Source organism: Sturnus vulgaris, chromosome 3 (assembly GCF_052056855.1).
Source record: "Sturnus vulgaris isolate bStuVul1 chromosome 3, bStuVul1.hap1, whole genome shotgun sequence".
NCBI lineage: Eukaryota > Metazoa > Chordata > Aves > Passeriformes > Sturnidae > Sturnus > Sturnus vulgaris.
In genome coordinates, this window is record NC_142245.1 from 33017008 (window position 1) to 33039357 (window position 22350).

At 34.9% G+C, this 22350-nt stretch overlaps 1 protein-coding gene across 9 annotated transcripts in view; it reads right to left on the reverse strand.

The window, feature by feature from the left end:
- Window positions 1-22350, reverse strand: part of CEP170 (centrosomal protein 170) — a 92858-nt gene that overhangs the window by 43347 nt on the left and 27161 nt on the right. For all 9 annotated transcript variants that reach the window (XM_088161327.1, XM_088161326.1, XM_088161330.1 and 6 more), the window contains exons 3-9: window positions 19972-20061; window positions 16040-16121; window positions 15410-15465; window positions 15131-15293; window positions 12400-12534; window positions 3776-4252; window positions 535-1178 (exon numbers count right to left, since the gene is read on the reverse strand). In XM_088161327.1, coding sequence (XP_088017453.1) covers window positions 535-1178; window positions 3776-4252; window positions 12400-12534; window positions 15131-15293; window positions 15410-15465; window positions 16040-16121; window positions 19972-20061 — 1647 coding nt within the window. The remainder of the gene's footprint in view (window positions 1-534; window positions 1179-3775; window positions 4253-12399; window positions 12535-15130; window positions 15294-15409; window positions 15466-16039; window positions 16122-19971; window positions 20062-22350) is intronic.

Genomic DNA, 22350 nt, shown 5'->3' on the forward strand with positions numbered 1-22350 from the left:
AAACTAGGAAATTTACATTGCTATCATATAAACACTTCTGGAAAATGAAAGCACATTTATACTTAATTTTTATACTGAAATTTAAGTTACTGTTACTAAATATACTTTTTAAGTAAGTATAGAAAACAATTACAATCTATATCCAATGCTAATTTGGATGGAACCAATTTATAATACTGAAAACCAGAGAAACAATAGGCTTTCAAGAATAAGTGAATATTTCCATAGGGACATAAACCACCCTCATAAAAATACCAGTTAAATGATTTTTGGTGCCAAGTATTTTTACAGCGCTGAAATCTTTTGAAAACAGATTAAAACTACCAAACTTTAAGAGAACAGCAATAAGAAACAAGGAATAATGTTTAGCCAAATGCCTACTGCTGCTCTTATGACATTTCATATTGCAACATTATAGACTGGTTTAAAAACTTGTATTATTGCAGCAGCTTTAATAAGAAGAACTGAAGTGGCAGACAGTTCTCACACATCCCATAACACCTGTAACATCAGAATGCATTTCAGGTTTCTCACCTTGTCAATCATTTTGCGGGCTTCCATTTCTTCAGGATTGGGATTTTCCAGCTCAATAGTGTAAGTACCTTTGTCACTCTGGTCATCCTCATTGTCCTTTTCAGTAGCAGCAGAAATATGTTGGCTCTTCAACTTTTTGTCCATCTCCTGGTTCTGATTAGGCCTATGGCCAAGGCTTCCCGAACTCCTTAACAATGCAGCTTGTAAGGCAGGTAACGCAGCAGAGGGTTCTTCTGATTTCTGTTTTAGAAGTTTGCCATGAACACCATGTACTGCTCTGTGATGTGATGAGCTGGCTTGCACAGGTGAAGGGACTTTCTCTCCTGATGCAGGTCTCACTCTTTCCGCTCGTGCGTGAGATGTTGGAGATGGAGATTCTGAGCACAGACCCCCGACGTTCTGAGAAAAAGAGTAAGAACGTCTCTTGCGAGGATGGTCTTCATCAAAAAACTCAATCATAAAGGCAGTCTGACTCAAACTAGCTTGCTCTTGCTGCTTTTCTGTGGAATGGACTTTCTGGTGTGAGTTTTTCAGCTCTGTATGATGATGCCTTAAGTGTTCTTCAAGTGCTGCCCGTTTACTGTAATGCCGGTGTGCACCAATATTTTCTGAATCGCTTTGTGTGCCATCATCATGCTTATTCCCTACAAGCAAAGCAAAATAATATACAGCACAGTGAAACAAAGGAAGACCCCAACATAACAGATTAAAAAAGACAAGCAGCAAAACAGCAAGGAAATTACTTCAAACTGAATTTCTGTTTAAACTCCAACAGCTTACAGTACCCGGCTCTGCAAATTTGGTTCAGTTCCTGGAAATGCAATCAACTTGCTACAAGACAAACACTGAAACATTTTAGAAGCTGATCAGTAACAGCACTGCATTTGAAGTATCCTTTCCCCAGTATTCTCATCTGTGAATACTTATCAGTGACATACAAAAGCCAGTATTTTACCAGCTGTATTACAGTATGTTTTTGAATTATATCACTTTTGTTACAGAGCTAGTTGATAACAAATGACTACTGACACATTCCAGGCAGGGTTAAGAGGAGAAAGAAAACCTTAATAAAGTCCTTCCGACAGTGGAAAGAGAGCCACAGTTCATATTGCTGGATTCCTCCCACATTTCCAACAGTTTATCATGAGCAATGTCTACTTAAAATTGGATTGAATTCTTTATTACTCTTTCCAAGAAGAGAAAAAAGTCTTTCCATAATTCACTCCACTCAGCATCTGATGTGTGCATGTAAAATGGTTGTTATTACTTATTCATTCCACAAACTACTCTGAGCTCTCTGAATAAGGATTACATATTTCATAAATCATACATACACCTACAAATGTACTTTGCAACGATACCTGAAAATGTACGGAAGGCTGGATACTTACACACAGTAAGTGTACTTAACACAGAGCAATCTCACATACAAGGAAAGTGTCAATGTTGCTAAGTCTTAGCCCAGTACCTGGGAAAGAACAGTTTTATCCTCTGAACTCTTTTAGATAAAATTTTGCTCTCATATATATATGTAGATGTATATAATGTACAATTTCTGTATTTTTGATTCACAAGAGGTTAGGTTTTTAAGGTTTTCTCATTTAAATAGTTAGGATAGGCAGCAACTATTCAGTTAAATAGTAATTGCATATTGGCTAATCTTACTTATCAGACTAATACCACTGAAAACACAACTGAAATCCCAACTTACATTCCTGTTTTCTACTTGCTAGAATAGTGCCTACAAAAATTATGTGATAATTCATATATTTCCAAATAATAATAAAGCAATGTCAATACCACAATGGAAGTCATAATCTAATTTTAGCAATGAGACTTCAGTACAGAATATTATAAGAAAAAGCAGAGAAGGAAAAAAAAAGCTTTGAGGTTTTTTTTAAAAATCAAACTTTCAAAGCACCTATCTATATTTACTATCTAAAAATACAGCTAATGAATGAGAATACAAACAGGCCATAGAAGATTACAAAATTCAGATATTTATTATGGCCATATGCATCCCATAACTTACACCTCTTTCAGATGAAAATTAATCAGACTTTGAGGAGTTTCTGCCAGGAAAAGGCTTATAAACAAGGCCCCTTCTATTTATCCAAGTGTCATGGCTAGTATGTTAAAGAACATTCATTAATACAACACATTTACATGAAGGCCAAAGAATGTGATTTACACCGGAAGAAATAACATACTATTATTTTTATGCTAGCACATTAATCTAATTCTGTTTTCAGAATTTTATTTTTAGCTTAATTTGAAAGAGTCAGCCTTTGAAAGTAGAATTTTGATCAATAAGACAAAGAACGTTGTACCCAGTCCCAGCTGGTTTAAGAACTAGACATGGTAACGTTGCAGAGCCAAGGAAAATGAGAATTGTAGGGTTAACCTGCTGAAATTAAAAATGGAAAATAAGAGAGACTTGAAAAAGTTCATCGGAAGTTTTCATTCTGAAAATTTGAATGGGACTGGAATCTTCATCTGAACATCAAGACTATCTGCTTCTCTATTCTGTTAAGTGATACTCAAGAGAATGTACACTTGTCATGTGCAATATTTTATTTAATTTCCTTTGAAATGTCACTGTCTGCAATAAATGAGCATGTATGATCATCTGGAACTCCATTCAAAAGCAGCATTCATATGAATACAATATTCCTCAAGCTGAGTATAAAAACTGAAGTTCTTCCATTATTTCTGATTCCTGACTCAAACTTGACTCCACCAAACATGATCCATACAAGCAGAATGAATATATGATGTATTCTTTGCCATACATGGTTTTCTTAGAACATGCAAATATCCACAGAAGATACACTATTGAAAGAGTTGCTAAAAGCACAAATTGAACTTCAGAGCTTTGATTCAAAAAGCAATTCATGTTTTTAAAGTAATTAATGAGAAAAAGTAAGATAAATAAAATTTAACTAAGGTTTGGGTTTTTTCCTTTTCATTTTCAAGATCAGTGTTTAAATACCTGATGTTTTCAGCCACACTAGAACATTTCCAATTAGCATATTGATTGCAACATGATTCAGCATTTGGTTTCTTATGCTCTTTGTAAGACTTAATTCAGCAATAAAATTTCCCAGCCCAAATCCTTGCACAGGTGTGGAGTATCTGTGATTTCATCTGAACTCAGCAAGGACTCAGGGATCCTCTGACTGCATGCTGGTGAGGAATTGCTGCTTTCAGAATTAAGCATAGCTGGAATTATTCACTTTACCTTTCAGCCTCTTCAAGTACACTGGAACGTCACTCTTGATACTTTTGGAATCCTCCTCCGTTGGTTCCCATATCATTCTTGGAGGATTGTTCTGTGCCAGCCAATCTGCTACTTTGCTCTCTGCAGCCATCATCACTGTCTGAAGCCCTGGCAGGTCCTGCCCACTGGAAGAAGAAGGCTTCTTCGACTTGTGACGCTGCTCCGATGTGAATTTTGTCACATGATCTTTGATCTTTACTTTTCCTGGAGTGTTGTCATCAAATTCAATGGTAAAGGAAGCGTGCCCTGAAGCTGCTGCATGGGAGCTTTGGGTGTCTTTTGTGGGAATTTCATGAATAGTGCTCTCTGCTACCTGTGAAGCTTGTTGGCATTCTTTAGTAGGGATTTCAAAATAACTGGGCTCCCTACAGAAAGGATAAAGTTCTTCACTTGCAGATGCAGATTGCTCCTCAGATTGCTTGGCATCTGTGCTGCATCCTATTAGGAAAAATAATAAAAAAAACAGATTTCACAATACTAGGGAACTTCAGACTCTTCAAGAAGTTTCTCAACTCCTGTAAAGGCCACTTGAGTAATTTCTGGAATAAACAGTATGATTGTGGAGTAGATTGAGCACCGTAGTTCTGGAAATATATTTCCAGAATTACATAAAAAGGTATTAATGAAAGGCAGTTTGAACTTCAGCTGTGAGAAGTGTAAAGTGGCAAAAAGCTTACTTAGAATTTGTCAAAGCGCATGCAAAATATTTTTAGAAGATGTAAAGGTCAGATGAGTTATTTGAACATGGAAAACAGGTAAATCACAATGGCAAAATTGTTGAGATGATCATTATTGCAATTCCAATCTATTGGAAAAAACATCAAATCAGGGTGCTCCCAAAACAAGTGCTAATGATCTTCCATCTCCTGCAATGGATAGAAAGCATAATTTTGTTTGGCCAAATTCTTCAGAAAAACAATTCACACATTAATGCAAGATAAACTTTACTTCTGCCTTGAAAAGTTAAACACTGCTAAGCACTGAAAAGTGTTTTGGAATGGAAACACTTCATGTTTCTACAAAAGATAAAACTGAAGAATCCAACTAAATCCTACTGTCATGTCCTCTTATTTTACTTGTTGCCATAGTTTGTAGATGAACAGAAAAAGGAACAATAGTTGGAAGCATGCAGAATGTTAGCAAGGCATGCTCTCACTGGCTAAAAAAAGCAGAAAGTAGAAAAAGCATAGGGTAGTAATTCCAAGTTCCACTGTATAGCCTAAATGAAGGCTAAAGCTTCCTGTGGTTGAGCAAAGCTACTAAAGTGCCTTTAAGAAAACAAACCTTCTGATTGCTTTTTATGAACTAAGTCAGCAAAAATACCTGGTGCAGAGATGTGCTAAAAGCAACAGAAGCTTGAGACCTTAGCAGCAACAGCAACCTAGATTCCAGCAAAAGAATTCTGAATAGTTCCGAAGCAATTTATCATGGACCACATTAAGATGTTTAAGATATCATTTCAGGTTGCCAAGGAAACAACTAAGACTGCAACTAATTGATTTTAGGTACTGAAAAAAGCCAGTCTACATCAGCTGAGGAAGTTAATATTTATGTATGAAACTATTAGGCAATAAAATAGCAATAGAAACATTTATACTGAAGTCAGGAATTCAAGGGGTAAAGGATGCAGGGTGGAATAGTGCACCTAAGCTGCTCCTCACAAACATGCTTCTTGTGAGGATTTATGAAAAGGTTAAAAATTCAAAAAAAAAAAAAAAGCAAGGATGGTAGTGTGATACAGAGAAATAAAATATTTCAGGAAAGAATAATACCTGGAAAAGTAAAAAAAGGTGTTATTGAGAGAAAACAAGAAGGGTACACATTCTTTATAATTGCCATGCTTAGATATCCATTGGATAAAATTGCTCCAATGCAGGTAACAAAGCAGTCTTAATTTAGTTTTTCTACCAGTAGCTATTACAAACACAAAATATGTTCAGAATTCAGACAGGTTTCTCTATTGTGCTGTTGGATTCCACGTATTCCCTGTTACTGCTTTCCACTGCACCATCAGCTACCTTATGTCTGTGGGGAGTTTTCAGGCTCTACAACAGCACCTCAATACTCCCCTCCCTGGGAAACAAAATGACTTTTTGATACCCTTCCTGGAAATACTTATGCTAGGAGACACGCAATACAGAATTAATCTATTTTACTGATGCAAAAGTTATTAAAAATCTTCTCTGTTTATACAGAAAATGTACAGAAATAAACCAAAATCACACTTTGCAGGTACTAGATTTTAGATAAATAATAAATAATAGGATCAAATCTAGAGCTTGGATCCTTACAACATGAAACATGGTCATTGAAAAGGAGAGTAATCCACCACACAGCCAATTCATAGACAACTTTTCTCCCCCATATGGTTCTGGTCAGAACTTCAAGTCAACAACATCATGCAATTCCTGTAGCCAATAATTAAGCCAGATAAAGTGTTCCACGCTTGTTCAAAGATAATACTCTGTTTTGAGAAATATTTCTAATTTTGGGCAAGGCAGGAACAATCTGCTGGCCACACAAGACATAGTATTTATCTGTAATTATGAAATAGTTCGTTTATTACCATCTTTTGAAAATAATAGGACTGTAAGCAAATTGCATCAGATGTACATCAGTGAGATCTCTCACGCTGGTTTGTCAGCATTGATGAAGGACTTCGTAAAAAATTTCTTTGTGAAACTTCTCTGCACCAAATTTAACATGCCAAATCAACTGTTTATACTCTAATAATATGCACAGTATTTGATTCCAATATTTTTGATTAAACACATGCTAGTATATAGTTTGAATCTAAATGAAGACAGAGTTTAACCAAAGGAAGCAAGAAGTGAACTAGTTTCTTTCCACAAAAGAAACTGAACTACTACTAAATTGTAAATTTTACTCAACTAGAAATTTTTTTAACAATTATATAAATAAAAATATCTGAAGTATAAGTTAATTATAATTACTTAAAAATCCTATTTTCAGTCAGAAGTACTTGCATTTTTAGAAAAGTTAAATGCATCAGAATTGATTAGAATAAGAAATAGAGAACAAGGAAGCAAAAATTAATAGAGATCCTTATCTGAACCACCCTTCAATATTTTTCTCGCAGATTCTAAATGCAAGTCCTTACAGCTTTCGAAATATTACAAAGAATGATCTATAAAAGAGCCTTACCTTTGAAATCCTATTTTAAAATGTCATCTGCCAAGATGAAGGAAATTATATATCAGACTAAATACAGACACCTTTAAGAGAAAACCTTCAAGCAAATACTGAAGATAGTGGTTGTCACTGCTCTACAATTTTTTAAGCAGAACAAGCATAGTATAAGTATAGCAAAAAAGGCAATTGCAAGTGAGTTTTGGGAAAATGAAGGGACAGGTGGGTGGTGAACTTCAATCTCTTAAGGGAACTGAAGGGGTTTCGTAACTGGCAAGACTAAAAGGAAAGGGGCAGAAAAAGCAGCAGTGTTATCTGTAAAAAGGGAGCTCTCACTCTTCAAAGATCATGAGCGAAAAAAGATAACTGAGCAACTCTTTCTACAAGGCAAGCAAGGAAGCAATAATTGGTAGCTGCTACCCAGGTGCAGTGATACTATTATTGAAACGGGTCTAGGAGAGACTAGGAGGAAAACTATGGAATATTTGGGATACCATGGGCTTAACCAAAGGGAGATTCAGAGATCCTTTACTAGGATACATGTCTTGTGAGGAATGACTGGGGGAACTGGGTTTGCTTAGTCTGGAGAAGATAAAGCTCAGGTGGGATCTCATTACTCTCTGCAACCACCTGGAATGAGCCTGTAGTGAGGTGGGGCTGGTTTCTTCTACAGGGCCTGCAGTGAGAGGACCAGAGGAAATGGCCTTAAACTGGGACAAGGGAGATTCAGATTTGACACTAGAAAAGATTTTTTTCACTGTAAGGGTGGTCAGCCATTGGAATAGATTTCCCAGGGATATGGTGGAGTCACCATCCCTGGAACTGTGCAAGAGGCACCTGGATGTGGCACTGGGTGATGGTTTAGTGGTTTAAGGGTTACAGTGCTGGGTGGATGGTTCCTCTGGATGATCTTGAAGGTATCTTCCCACCTCAGCGATTTCTTTTCTATTCTATTCTATTCTATTCTATTCTATTCTATTCTATTCTATTCTATTCTATTCTATTCTATTCTATTCTATTCTATTCTATTCTATTCTATTCTATTCTATTCTATTCTATCCTATCCTATCCTATTCTATCCTATTCTATCCTATTCTATCCTATTCTATTCTATTCATGACCATTGGAAATGCAACACTCACTTTGTGACATTAGCAGAAATGATTACACTTTCTAGGACTTCCTGGGTTTTTTAAAGCCTTATTTCTCAAGTTACACACACAAGTAGTCAGAATTTTAACATTTTACTTGCTAACCTGGACAAGAAAAATCAGAGGTGTCTGTGCTATTCAGATGCACAAAAAAATACCTCTGTATATTAATATATCATCATCTGCAATGACAGGAAAACTCAGAAAATATTTTGCACAATCCTTAGATTTTTAGTGATGCTCTTTTCTTTCTGCCTTAAAAATAAAACTTTAAGAATGAAACTTGTAAAATAAAATGATCTGGAACTTAAAAGCAATCCCTGTAAAAAAAGTCTGTAAACCTGTAAAGCAATATATTTATTTGCAGTAGGTATAAGAAACAGCCAAAATATCATATTTACACAATACCCCAAGATATTTTTAATGATAGCTTTCTATTTGGCACTGTGCAATGGTATGTGCAATAAAAGAAGCTGAATTTAGCACTTTCAAATGCTTAATAGAATTTCTTTTTTTCCATCCTCTTTCTTTTCATATTCCTACTTTTTATTTCCCACTTACATTATAGTTTGTTTTTTATTATTTGCAGCAGAAGTAAACTTTTCATTTTTTATTTAAAGGCAAGTTTTCAATAAATACACTTAATGATTCACCTAGTACTGAATAAGAAGATCTGTCCTTTCAATGATTTCATAACCAGTCTTACAAAAAAATATCAGAATTCCTCTTTCAAAATAAAAATACAAACCAGCACTATATATATGTATAGAAATTCCCATCTCTCATAATAAATCGCTTAAGTACCTGCTTTAAAGAAGTTTAAGTGAAAAAATGACAAAACTAAGCCTACTTAAATATATTGCTGTGAGGGGTCTGTAGAGCTCCCTGTGACACAGTGTGCACATCTGCTGCTACAGCTTGGCAAAGCAAGCCTTATACACTGTACCTGCACATATCTAATGACAAAACACCAAAATTCTAGAACAAATTTTTACAACTTAACTGCTAATACTGCTGATTAAGCATCACACGTTACAATGTGTGTAAACTCCTACACACACTGATTACACTGGTATTTCTCAAATAACTCTCAGCCTGCTTTACCTGAAAATAACACTGTTTCTTAAGTGCAAGGAATGTTTAATCTGACTTATTCTTATGCCATGCTAGAATTAAAATGCACGTCAAGTGGAGTTAATTACTTCAGATTGCTGAAGTCTTCTTAAAAACTTATTTCTGTCTTTTCTTAGATTCCTGCTAAAGGCATTAATAACATAAAATTCTGCAACTACTACTAAGATCAGCAGAGAATGCAGTTTTTGCTTTCCCAGGGACTGAGAGTGTAACATATGGCAGTAATAATAATTACACACCCAATAAACCTGCCAATAACATAGACATTTAACATCTGTAGCTTAAAGTCATGCCAGAGATGTACACACAACTGTTCATTTTAACACAAACTAGTAGATCTATGGATCAATGAATTAGAGCATTAAATGTCTGAAAAATGCAGGAAGGATTTTTCTTTTCAGTATTCCAGGTTATTCTGCTCTGTTTGTAAATAACTTTCATTAGTGAATTTCTATTGTGATAGAAATACATTGATAGTAACATTGAAATAATCTTATTAACTTGAGACTGTAAAGACTAATTGTCTATAGCTGGCTTAACAGAAATAAATCTCCCACTTCAATCTCCTCATTAAACCTTACCCCATCTTTTAGAATTCAAATCTTCTTTTCAGTAAATAATCATTTAATAAATCATCAACGCTTTTTAATAGGATTACTTTGTTAAAATGTTATCTGACTTTATCAAGTTGAGTTAGTTTAAGAATTCAACTGTAATGTACTTACTTTTAGGCAGTTTATATTAAAAATTATGTCCCAGATCAGTATTTTAAACAATACAATTTAATCCATGGAAGAATAATTAGTTACACCAATCTTGAACATTTTTATTACAGTTTGCTTATATTTTAAAAATATCCAAGCATTACAATCTTCCGAAGTTTACAATTTTCATTCATACGAGTGTCTCTTTATATTGATTTCCTATTATTATATTCATCTGTATTATAAAACTTAAGTGCTTGAAGAAAATACATAGTAACTCGTTGAAAAGAAGTTCATTTTCTCATAGAAAAGAATTATAGGCCAAAAGTCTTATGATTTTATAATTGCATGAAAACATTCATAATGTTTTTTGCACACTTGTACACAGACACAGTGCTCTGAGACTGTGGAAGTGTCCATAGAAGCAAATGTCAACTCTTACATAGTTTGTCTTCTCAAACTCTCTGCCAACATTACTAAAAATTATCTACACCAGCCAAAAACCAGACTAGTAGAACATACAACTAAGGTCTACTCAGAGATGAGGTGATCACAAGAAATAAATCATTTATCTATACACGACATTTTAATTCTACATCCTCACAAATTAAACAGTTCTGCAAAAATGTCAGGTTTTGGATTTTTCTCAGCACTGTCTTCCTTTCACATAAGCTTTTGTTTAGTATGTGCTTTTTCAAACTGAATTCCATTCCTGCAGATTTATGAGTCTTTCAGTCTGAGGAAATAAAAGCTATTCTTACACTCTTTTTAGATCAATACTATTCATAGGAGATAAATTCATGGCTGAACAAAAGCAACAACATAAATAAAAGGGATTAGTAGTATTTTTTTTAAAAAAGGATAAAATGTTGTATTTGCCAAGAAGTTTTTGCACCCAAATTTAGTTTTTATATAGTATATATATATGGAAAACAAACAAACCATTTAAAATAACTTAGAAAATACAAATCTATTTTCTCTATTCAACATTTATCTTATGATGACTTCACTAAGCAAATCATGTCAAAAATATCCCCATTACTGAAGTTCAGTCTAAAACAAACTTATTTTTGTCTACTACTGAAACAGATGGCATCTCCATGACTAGTTTGAGTGAAAGTTGGAATCTTATTTTTCTTGGAATTCAGGAACTAAGACAGAAGCTAAGATAATCACTTGCTGAAAAATCTCTTGATAAAATAAATATGAGAGCATGTAAACCATTTGCTGCAATTTGATGCTTCTGAAAAAGCAATTTAAAATTACAAAAAATAAGAACAGGCACGCTACTAAATATAAGCTGCTATCTTGTGTCACACACCTTGTTAATGGCATGGCATTGCATCAAAAACACAGACTTCAGCATATTACTTCTCAATAATCCTATATTTAATGAGGGAAAATGAATTTAAATGTTTTTATCTGATTTCTTTATACTAGTTCAAATCTTAATAGACTTACTCTACTGTCTGAATGATGACAACTTTAGAATAATATGAAAAAGGTCATTAAAAAGGCTATGGTAAAAAGTTAATTCCAAAGACCTTGCTTCCACTACACTGAAGTGCTCATTTAGTTTGATTTACATGTTTTTAGACTTCACCCCAGGTCCTGCAAAATATGATTCATGTTAACCAAGGCAAGTACTATGACGGGAAAAGAGAAATTCTGACCTCAATTTTTAAAGTACTTTAAAAAACTGCAAACGTAAAACTGTTGGACCTTAAATGTGTGTCTAAAGAGCTAAAAAAACATGGCTGATTTTTGTGCTAACTTGAGTAAGTTTTAAATTACTGACTTCATTAGAATAGCAGTCGCTTTATTTATATGCCTGATGATAGACATAAAGCCTAATTATAGGTACTGAGATTGAAGTTCTGGCAATACATGCTGTGTCTAGACAAACTAGCTAATAAAAAGCTCTATATTACAGGGGAATAAACATCACCAGTTTAACTTTAGACTACACAAATCTTTACTTCAAGACCTACAACATGCAATTCCCACTAATACAGCATTATTGAATTACAGAAGTGAATGTTAGTACAGATAACCTTATATAGCTAAAAGTCAGACAAAATTTAAAACACGACCATTTATTTTCAGAAATTATTTCAATAAAATATTCCTATGCATATAAATTAACAGAGACAAATTAAACTGAAAAAAAGACACACTGGTTCAGGTACTGTTATTTGCTATACTTATTGGTAGAAAACTGTGTTACATACTAGAAAACTGACACATTATATGTGAAACTGATCTCTGTAAATGCACAGTTTCTCACAAAAAATATATTCTTCAACTGCCTTACATTTTAATAGACTTTCATCCATGCAAACTGTGAAACTTCCAGACATTAATATCTGTTTAGTTCCCTAGTTAAGAATATATGCAGTTCAGTAAAGAGAAAAAAATAAAAACAAAAATAAGACAACACACTTACCTGAAGCCCCTGTCTCAGGCATTTTTTCTTCATGCTTGCTATCTGGCTTACAACCACCTTTTTCATCAGCTTCATCTTCACCCCACCAGGCTGGCTGTCCATACAATGGTGTCCCACGAGGCATGGCAGAAATATCTATAAAGTCAGCCCAAAGCAGAGAAAATATCTTTTCTGTTTAGCTGTGATATTTAGGTTAAAATCACATGAAGAAAAAGTAATTTGCTTGGATCATTTCACCTGGAAGCTGAAGTGAAATGGTTGCATGCATTTGCCTAAATACAAAACAAACTTGGAGGCCAGACAACTGATCTGGGTTCTAAATATAAAAGCTTACTAATGACCTGATCAAAACTTCTGGCACAAACGTTTATGCAAAGGCAGCTGGCAACTCTTATTGTTACCCTAATATACCTGTAAATATTATTTCTTCTTTCAGTTTGAAGTCACCAAGATAGTAACACATTCCTAAACACTGTTTGCTGCTATTTCTGTGAGAAGATTCTCATTCTTACCCACATTGACCTTTCAACGAAATCTGAACTCACTGCATGAAAAACTGACCGAATTATGCAATGTTGCCAAGGTTCCAAAATACTGACAGCTATTACAGAGTGCTGAAAGTTATCTTCTGTGTAAAACATTATTGAGCACAATCAATTTTACAGGTTGGGGTTTTTTTAAAGGTATTAGTTAAATTATAGCACAACTGAAAGTACTACATACATGGCTAAATATATTTAAATGCAAAAATTAAATAAGAAAAAAACACTGATATTTTTAAGATTTCAAACTTGATGTTAAATTGGCTGGGTTAGGTTTTACCTAATCTTTTGGAAGAATACCTCACCCTACAGAGATTTAGCTATTTTAGCATCATACAGATGTTCTGAATATATTTTAAAGAGTCTTTATATTAAAAAACCATAATCTGTTAAAATCGATCTTGGGAGCTTGTCTGTTACTTTACCCATTAGGAATATCAACTTTTTTTTTTGTATTTTACACACTTGCATTCCAAAGATGATTTCATAGCCATGCCAAAGGTACCAACATGATTTTAAGACACGAAGTACTTCCTTTTTACACTGTATTATGCCTTAGTCAATACTAAATTGTTTTAAAAAACTTGATGGGTTACACAGAGAATTTGTGGATGCCCCGTGCCTGACGTGCTCCAGGACAGGCTGGATGAGGCTTTGAGCAACCTGGTCTAGTGAAAGGTGGCCATGGCAAGGGGGTGCACCCTAAGTGATGTTTAACCTCTGTTCCAACCCAAACCATTCCATAATTCTCTTCTTGTGCACTGAATTAGCAATAGTGAACAGATATGCATTTATATAGCAATGATGAGAGAATCAAGAAAAATAGAAGACATGGATAAACACACCTCCCCCCACCCCCCCAAATATGCTACTTTATGTACCCTAAACAAGATGCTGGATTAGACAACAAAACAAACAGGTTGATTAAGTACACCACAGAAGCCTCCATGTGGGAAAGAGAATTCTTTGAAGTGAAGAATATTCTGGAACAATAGATGAAACCTAAACAAAACTGTCCAGACTTGACCTAAGGAAATCAGACTAAGACTGTTCCATTTTAAGGAAACAACAATACCAGAACCCCTCCTTGTTCTTGTGGTTATCTCCACTACACTTCAGCAAGCCTCATGCTGAAGTTCATCAGATAATCAGAGAATGGTTTGAGCTGGAAGGGACCTGCCATGGGCAGGAACATCTTTTGCCAGACCAGTTTGCTCAAAGCCTTGAACACTTCCAGGGGTGGGACATCCAGAAACTCTCTGGACAACTTGTTCAAGTGGCTCACTACTCACACAGTAAAAAATTTCTTCCTAACATCTAATCAAAATCTCTCCTCTCTCAGTTTAAAACAATTGCATTTAGTCTTTTATCACCATCTGCCTGTGTAAAATATGCTCTCCCTCTTTTTTTATCAGCTCCCTTTAGGCACTCCAAGGCTGCTATGAGGTGTCCCTGGAGCCTTTCCTTCTCTAGGCTGAACAACTCCACCTCACAGCTGGTCTGCTCCAGCCCTCTGCTCATGTTTTTGGCTCTCCTCTGGCCTCATTCCAACAAATCCAAATCCTTCCCATACTGGGGGCTCAGAGCTGGCTGCAGTACAACCCACACGAAGTTAAAGACAAGCACAGCAGAGCCACCATGACACATTAAATAAATATGCACAACGATGCGGAAACAAGCCTGAAACTACAGTACCTACAGGTCTTAAAACCACAATAGAACACTTAGGTTATATCCTGACACATCAATGTCACATGAATGCTAGGAACTACAAAACAAACAAATAAAACTCCTGCCCATTTTAAAAAGGAAAAAAACCCCAAACCAACGCTAATGGTGATGGTAAAAAGTAGAAACTGTTTTTGAACAAGTACTTTCACTTAAACTGCAAAAAATAGCAATTTCCTGCCACAAATGCTGCAAGTTTGTGATCTGGGCAAAGAGACATTTAAAGATCTTACAAATACCGATTAAATCTCCCTTTAAAAGTTTTCTTAACATGTGGATGTTACTGCAAAAAAAGTAGAAATTAACTGCCAAAATTTATTATTTACCCCTAAACTATGTTTAATTGTTCATATTTGTGAAATTTTTACTGTTTACAGAATTTCACAATCACCCTACTGAAGCAAATTAGTGCCCTTTCCAAGTTTTTGTGCTTCTGCAACAAAAAAAAATATCAACCTTACCCACTGTCTTTTCTTCAGATTTCAGTGCTTCTGTAGTTTTGTGGTGCACTTCAGCTGTGGAGTCTGTTACCTTGGACTCTGAACTTTTGGAGCTGCTTTGTTTCGATCCTTCTGCCTCTGAAGATTTTTGGGATAACTGGAGTTGGCTTGTGAATTTTTCATGCTACGTGACATTAAATAGAGAAAAAAAACACAAACCCACAAAGAGTGTGAAAAAAAATCTCTATGTTATAATAACTATAAAATGACAAAAAAAATCCAGGAACTGCACATTGTTACCTTAAGTGCTTCTTCAGGGACTCTCATCTCTCCCCTGACCACAGTAAAAAGATTAGTATGTAGGAAATTATAAGGAAAATACTGAAAAAACTCTGAATTCACACGAGGATTTTACAGAAAAACAACAATTATGCAGCTTATTATGCCACTAGAAGGTTGATGGCTTTCAAAATACATCACTGTTAGGATACTGTGCACTGTCATACCCATCAAAGCAAATTAAGTTATTTACTATTTGTAAACAGAAATCGAGTGGACACCTTAGTGTTTTAATAACACAAGTAATTTTTTTTCATTCAGTAGTTTGCTGGATAATTAATTGTAATCTTATCTTATCTGCTTGTATACAACTGCACATGACACAAATACTTGTGTATCTGCCTCAAAGAAAATTAGTACTTCTAGCAACACAGAAGATACACATTATGTTCTAAATCATAATTGAAAGTTGAGGTTTCTTGTAGAGAGAGACAACGAAATGTACTTTATTAGTAGCTCAGACCAAGGTAGAATATCCTAAACCCTGAGATTTTCTCTAATATAGGCATTTTTGTAGGAATGAGAACACTTAACATAACCATAACGCTAACAAGACAAGTGTGTCCCGACACTGCATTTTTATAGCAAGGATATCATATCCAAATCTCAATTTATCTTCTAACTTCAGGGTGATGTATGTCTGTTCTGGAATCCTCACATCATTCACAAATGTCTGCAGAAATAAATGAAAGAAATACCATTAAATTCCAAAACAATAAAATTAAATAATTTAAAGAATTTTATATGAAAGTCTTCAGCACCACAAATTTTCTACTGGTGATTCACAGGGAAACTATAAGCTCAAACTGCCAGCTGTTTAACAAACTATGTCAAAAGAAAGGTTAAACACCAGTTGATAATGAAGTTGCACACTGGCCTTGAAAAACTCCTTGCATGTTTAATCTTGTTAGCAATATTCACTGAAGTGTTGATTAATGTTCCCTTGAATTAGCACCTCCACTTACTACTTTTCTTGTAACTTGCTTTTTCAATCCCAATTAACTGCCAGAATTAATTTATCATCATATTTGTACAGCATTTAGCATTGGATATGAGAGTTGTGAGGCAGCTTATTTCTAATCATTGTCAAAGGACGTAAGTAAAGTATGGATGAAATTAATGCACCTCAGTAACACCAAAAATCAGTGATAAGAATTCAGTATATTGCAACCCAACAGGATCATCCTACTTCTAACTTAAAACTTCTACAATATATACATTTCTAAAGAAAGAAACAGTTGAAATACGCCATTTTATAAGCATTCTAAAGTTGGAAAAACTTGAATAATTAAATAAGTAAAAAAATCCGAATATTTGAATGATTGTGTCTAGTATTAAATGAACTGTGGTTAGAGAGAAACAATCTCATTCCCCAAAACAGTAAGAGGATCTTCCATTAAATTTTCTTTTTTAAAAGGAAAAATAATGTTTATTTCATTATTTTAAAAATTGTTTGCCTTCTTCTTAGAAAGCATCTTCTATAGGAAATAAGAATAAAAGGTACCACTATTTGCTGGTTTATAAGCATGAAACTTTCAGTAATGTTTCAGGCGTATTTATTTCACTTTAACATTTTGAGGGCAAAAACCTCTGTGAAGACTATCCTCAAGGCACTCTGAATTTTAGTGAGCCAACAGAATTTAGGCCACCTTGCAGACATGTATGTATATAAGAATGTATACATTTTTCCTCCCAGGTCAGAGTTCGGAAATTCATGTGCATGCATGGCATACCCTGGCAGAGAACTCCAAAAGCTGTGTGTGCAGTCTGCTGACAGCCTCATGATCATGACTGAAGTGATGGCAAACAACAACCAAGTTTCAGTTACTCTGCCACTGGAGCTTTAAAACCTCATCACACGCTTTGGGATGCCACACAAAGCTAGCTTGAAAAAACTAGTTACTATGTAAGTAAGGAATCCTTTTCCCCTTTAAATCATTCCATTCACATGATTTCTAAAGTTTATTCTTCAAATAGTGAGAGTCAACTATCTTTAAACCTTCATAAAGTTTGCTTTTCACAGTCCAGTCCTGAAACATCAGTGTGAAAGGACTTTATTGTAAATATTCCTGAGAAGAACATTATCCAACAGGGCCATGGATAGTTAATACTTCTGGTATGTTTTTGAGTTCACAAGTCAAAGGAGAAAATACAGCTGAATTCTACTAATACTAGGGAACTAATAATTACATGCTAACAACTGCACACATTTGCTTCAGAAAAGATAAATTCCTTCATCTTTTTTGTACGGGAAAAAAAGAAAAACAGGACTCTCCAGAATGAGCCACAACAAGCTATCAGAAATAAAATTTTACATCATGTAAAACAGAAATAAAATTTTATTTCATGTAAAACTGATTTAAATTTCCTTTTGGTTTTTTTTTTCAAATCTAGATGTCCAGGATAAAGACTTCTAGATTTATAAGCCCAGGAAAAAGACTCCTGTAATCTTTTCACTGAACTGAGTGTGAATCAACCATACATATAAGAATATTCAAGCATTAGGGCATCAGGTGCACTTACAGTTCAGCTTGTGAAATTATAACACTCATAACCAGAATAATGGTATTAGCCACCTCCCCTTAAACTCTGAACTATCTTGAGTGGTTAAAGTGCATTACACCAGGAATGGAGTAGTTCTGTATACTAGGTATGTATCTGTTCTCAAAAGAGATGGGACCAACTGGAGAGATGCAAAATAAATCTTTTGATGAAGTATGCAAAATAAGAAAGGGCAAAAGCTGTTGAAGCACTAGAAGAGGCACTTGGCTGCTAGGGAGGTGGTGTTCTCAGTGGAAACAGCAGCTAGACTAGAAGAATTATCACCTAGCTCACCATATGGTACTGAGGCATTGTTCTGCCACACAATTAAGTATGGTGTTACAAAAACAATGTGTTTTCTCCATCAACCTGAAACCAGGTAAGCAGAGGTATGAAAGAAAAGCACAGTGGGAAAGTGATAGTAAGGAAAACACTGTGAAGACAAAGAGCAAGGACTGAACTCCTGTGACTTAATATTCCATGTCCCAAAACAGTGGGAAGAAAGAGTTCCTTTGATGTCTCTGAGTAAACATCTCTAAAGCAACTGAAGCTTCATCTCGAACTTGAGAATGAATTAGATCAAGTGAAGCAATTCACTGAAAGCTCTTTATCAGAGGAAAAAAAGCAGTTGAATGAAGGCCTTTTAACATATATTTCTATTAAATTCCAGTTTTGTGACAAGGCAATGAAAATCTGAAGGTATGCACACTGACTACAGGAGTTACAGAACTAGGGAATAAAATCAAGTGTCTCAACAAAAAAAATTATATGTGCTGAACTTATTTTCATCACGGCTTGAAACAGCACACTGACTTTGAAAATACAGAGGTATATTAAAAATTTAAGGACCAAAGTCCTTGTATGTCTACAACTGTTCAAAGGATATAGCCCTTCAGTGGTTTCACATAGAGTTGAAACTGACTCTTTGGAAGCTGAGTAAGTTACCTTAAATCACAGAAAAGCTAATAGAGACAGTGATAGAGTTTTATTTCAAAATGCACTTCAAGATCAAAAGGCAGTAACTTGAGAGTTCTTCTTCATCTTCTATTTATTTAAGCACTTGACAAAACTATTCACTATCATTAGCTTTCTAAGTACTATTCAAATAAGCAGCCACAGATGAACTCATGATTTCATCTGTACATATTCATGACAGAGCCAAACATTTAAAGTTATTTTATAACAAGCATAACTAGTGCAAATACACAGTTCATAAAGAAGTATCTAAAGGGCTAGAAAATTATGACAAATTCACCATGTTTTAAATAACTTGCTATAATATCAAAACCTTTTATAAAAAGTGATGCTTTGCTAGACTTCTGAATATGCAATTCTTAGAAAAGCCTTAGAATATAAAATGTCATATGAAACTCTACTTTTCCCATAACTTCGGATTTTTCCTGTATTGGTCTGCAATTACTTGACACAAATTATTCAGAGAGATTTTAATAAAAATTATTCTGAAAAACTAAATGCAAATATAATATTAATTAAATACATTTTCATACAACATGGTTATCGCATAATTATTTTTTCCACATAAAAGGTAAAGTTTAACATTCTTTTCTCTATTATAACAGGAGAAAAAGGAATTGCACGTGAAATAAAATCCATATCATAACTGTACATTTTAGAAATTGAAATTTTTTTTAGACATTATATTCAGGATTCTGGTTTTTTTAAACAGTTCTGAAATACACAAATATAACATACTTCCTTTTATTGTTCTGAGCTAATGTCTAGCTACTACTATTGTTCTACCTACTGACAAGGCCCTCTTATTACTGGAATTAACCACGGTGGTTTAAAAAACATGCAGTGGAAAACCCCTGCAAAGACTATGCTTTCCTTTTAAATATTCCCCCATTTCCAGTTTTGCCTTAAAAAGGTAATAATGTACAAGTAAAAATGGCTTGAAGAAATCCCAAAACAAAGATACAGAACACTATGGTCAGCTATCTATTTCTGTGATGTTAACTTACCCCATTCAAGCTGCCCAAATCCTTCACCAAGTGTTCATCTGTAGAGGCATCATAGTTGAGTACAGCATGTTGCTTGTCCACACTCCGTGACTAAAATACATTAAAGAAAATAAAATAAGGTATTTGAAAACCTGATGAAGTGGTTATGGCTATTTCTAAGAGCGGTGTGATTATTTTCTTTCTACATAGCACATTTATTCAAATTATATAAAAAACATAGGCCCACATGTGAAAAAGACAATCTCTAACCCAATTCTAGGTACGCACAGCAGAATTCTAAAACTAATTCAGAATACTTATTTTCTTAATCTTTCCCTAAATATGATGAGTCAGATCCAGATATATCTTATCCAAAGATTTTATTTTTTTTCAATCCACTACAGTATCACTGATGTTTATTCTCTCTCTCTCTCCCCTTAATTACCTGCATCTTTCAAGACTTGACTATGATTCCAGGGTGTTGCTATTCTCTCTCAAACACACCATTTCCTGTCATGCATCTAGGATAATTACCATAGTATACAAGCATTCAAAGTGTTTCTTCTTGATCTCAATTTCCTGAACCAATTAGTTATAGCCTCTTCACTAAATGTCTGAGCAGTGCCTGAATTACTATTCCCATCTGTTCTGACTTTCTCAGTCCTTCCTTAAGCACTTCAATATAATTTATTTAATTAATTCTTTATTTCACATCCAAACATCACCACATTGATGAGGAACAATCCTTACTACTATTTAATCCAAGAACAGCAGCTCCCTAACAGCCAAGTCCCTCTTTCAGCACTCACTCCTAGTCAAGTGTTTGCAGCCTGAGGTGCTGATGGCAAGGAAGGGAAGTGGGGCTGGATGTGTCTCCTTCATGCATGCATATGGTCAGCACCTGGACATCTTCAAGAGTTTCCAAGAGAATGGAGACCACAGTTCATCTTCTCCATCAGCCCACGCTTGAGCTCATGTTTGCCAGTAATTCTGCTAGTGCACTGTCACAACATGACTGCATAGCAGCAAATTCCTTCCACCAGCACACTCCCTAATTTCAGGTTTGCATCTTCTGTCCTTGCTACTCAACTCATTCTTCAGGACTGTATTGCACAGAGAATGGTTCATTTCTGTCTGAGACTTCCATGACTTCTGTGTACCAGCATTTGTGGTCTGTCAGTTCTAGGAGTCCTGCCTTACCAAGTGCACCGGCCAGTTCAAGGTATAGCACACACAATTAGTACTCCTAAGGAAATGTTTTCTCTTATTGTAATCCCATAGTTACCACCTCACTTCTTCTCCATTTCTTGAAACTTCCTACTATTATTTTCCTTATTTTCAATTTACTTTCTCATTCTTCCTTTCCATTTTATCTTATGACTGCTTTGCTTTCTCCTCAAAGAAGTGAGATCTGTTCTGCTTATACTTATCTGTTCTGCTTATACTTATCTGTTCTGCTTATACTTACTATTTTATTTTTAGACTTTTTATTTTGTTCTGCATTTTTGAGGGGTATAATGGGAGGGGGCAGGATCTCGAAGTGGAGAATAAGGAAGAGACAGACAAATGAACAACTTCCCTGCCAATATAAGCTGCACTAATGTACTACATCAGTTAAGTGTTTTTAATGGCAGATGAAGACATAGCAACACGGTTCATTTTCTACTAACTTAGAAATCTTTCAAGTGAAAACAATCTCAATACAATGAAATTCATTCTTGTGCATGTTCTGCTGAGCCTACAATATCAAGCACAGATTACATTTTTCCACACTCAAGTGAAACGGCTGCACCAAGAATTATCCTATTTTTACCTAAGCTATTGAAAAAAAAATGAACTTCTCTCAACGTTATTATTCAAATACATACTTCATTATTAATGATTTATTTAATTATCTTTATATGCTACATACTAATTAAAATAAGTTAGAACAGAAAGGACACTAAAAGATCCTCAAAGTTTCATGATACTATGTCACATCATCTGAAATGCTAAGAATGATTACTCAAGTCTGTGGCTTTTATAGAAACACTGGAAATTCTGCAAAACATCACAGTTCTCCCCAGGTTCAGATTAATTGCATATAATTGGACCTTTTATTAATTTCAGCTTATCTTTACAGGTGCAAAGACTGTGCAAGTCTTTTGAAAGCCTTTTTTCCTTTGGCTTTGTTATTGCAGCCTTCCAATCAAATTTAAGGGCTTTTAAAATTCCTTCTTTTAAGACTGCAGTGCCCAGGCTGGCAGCTAAACACCACAGCTGCTCACACACCCTCCACTGCACAGTGGCATGTGGGACTGAACAGGAAGAGCAAAAGGAAAGAACTCATGGGCCAAGTTTCAGCAGCAAAGAGGAAGAAGGAAGAAGAAGTAAAACAAATCAAGTGACAAGAAGGCAATC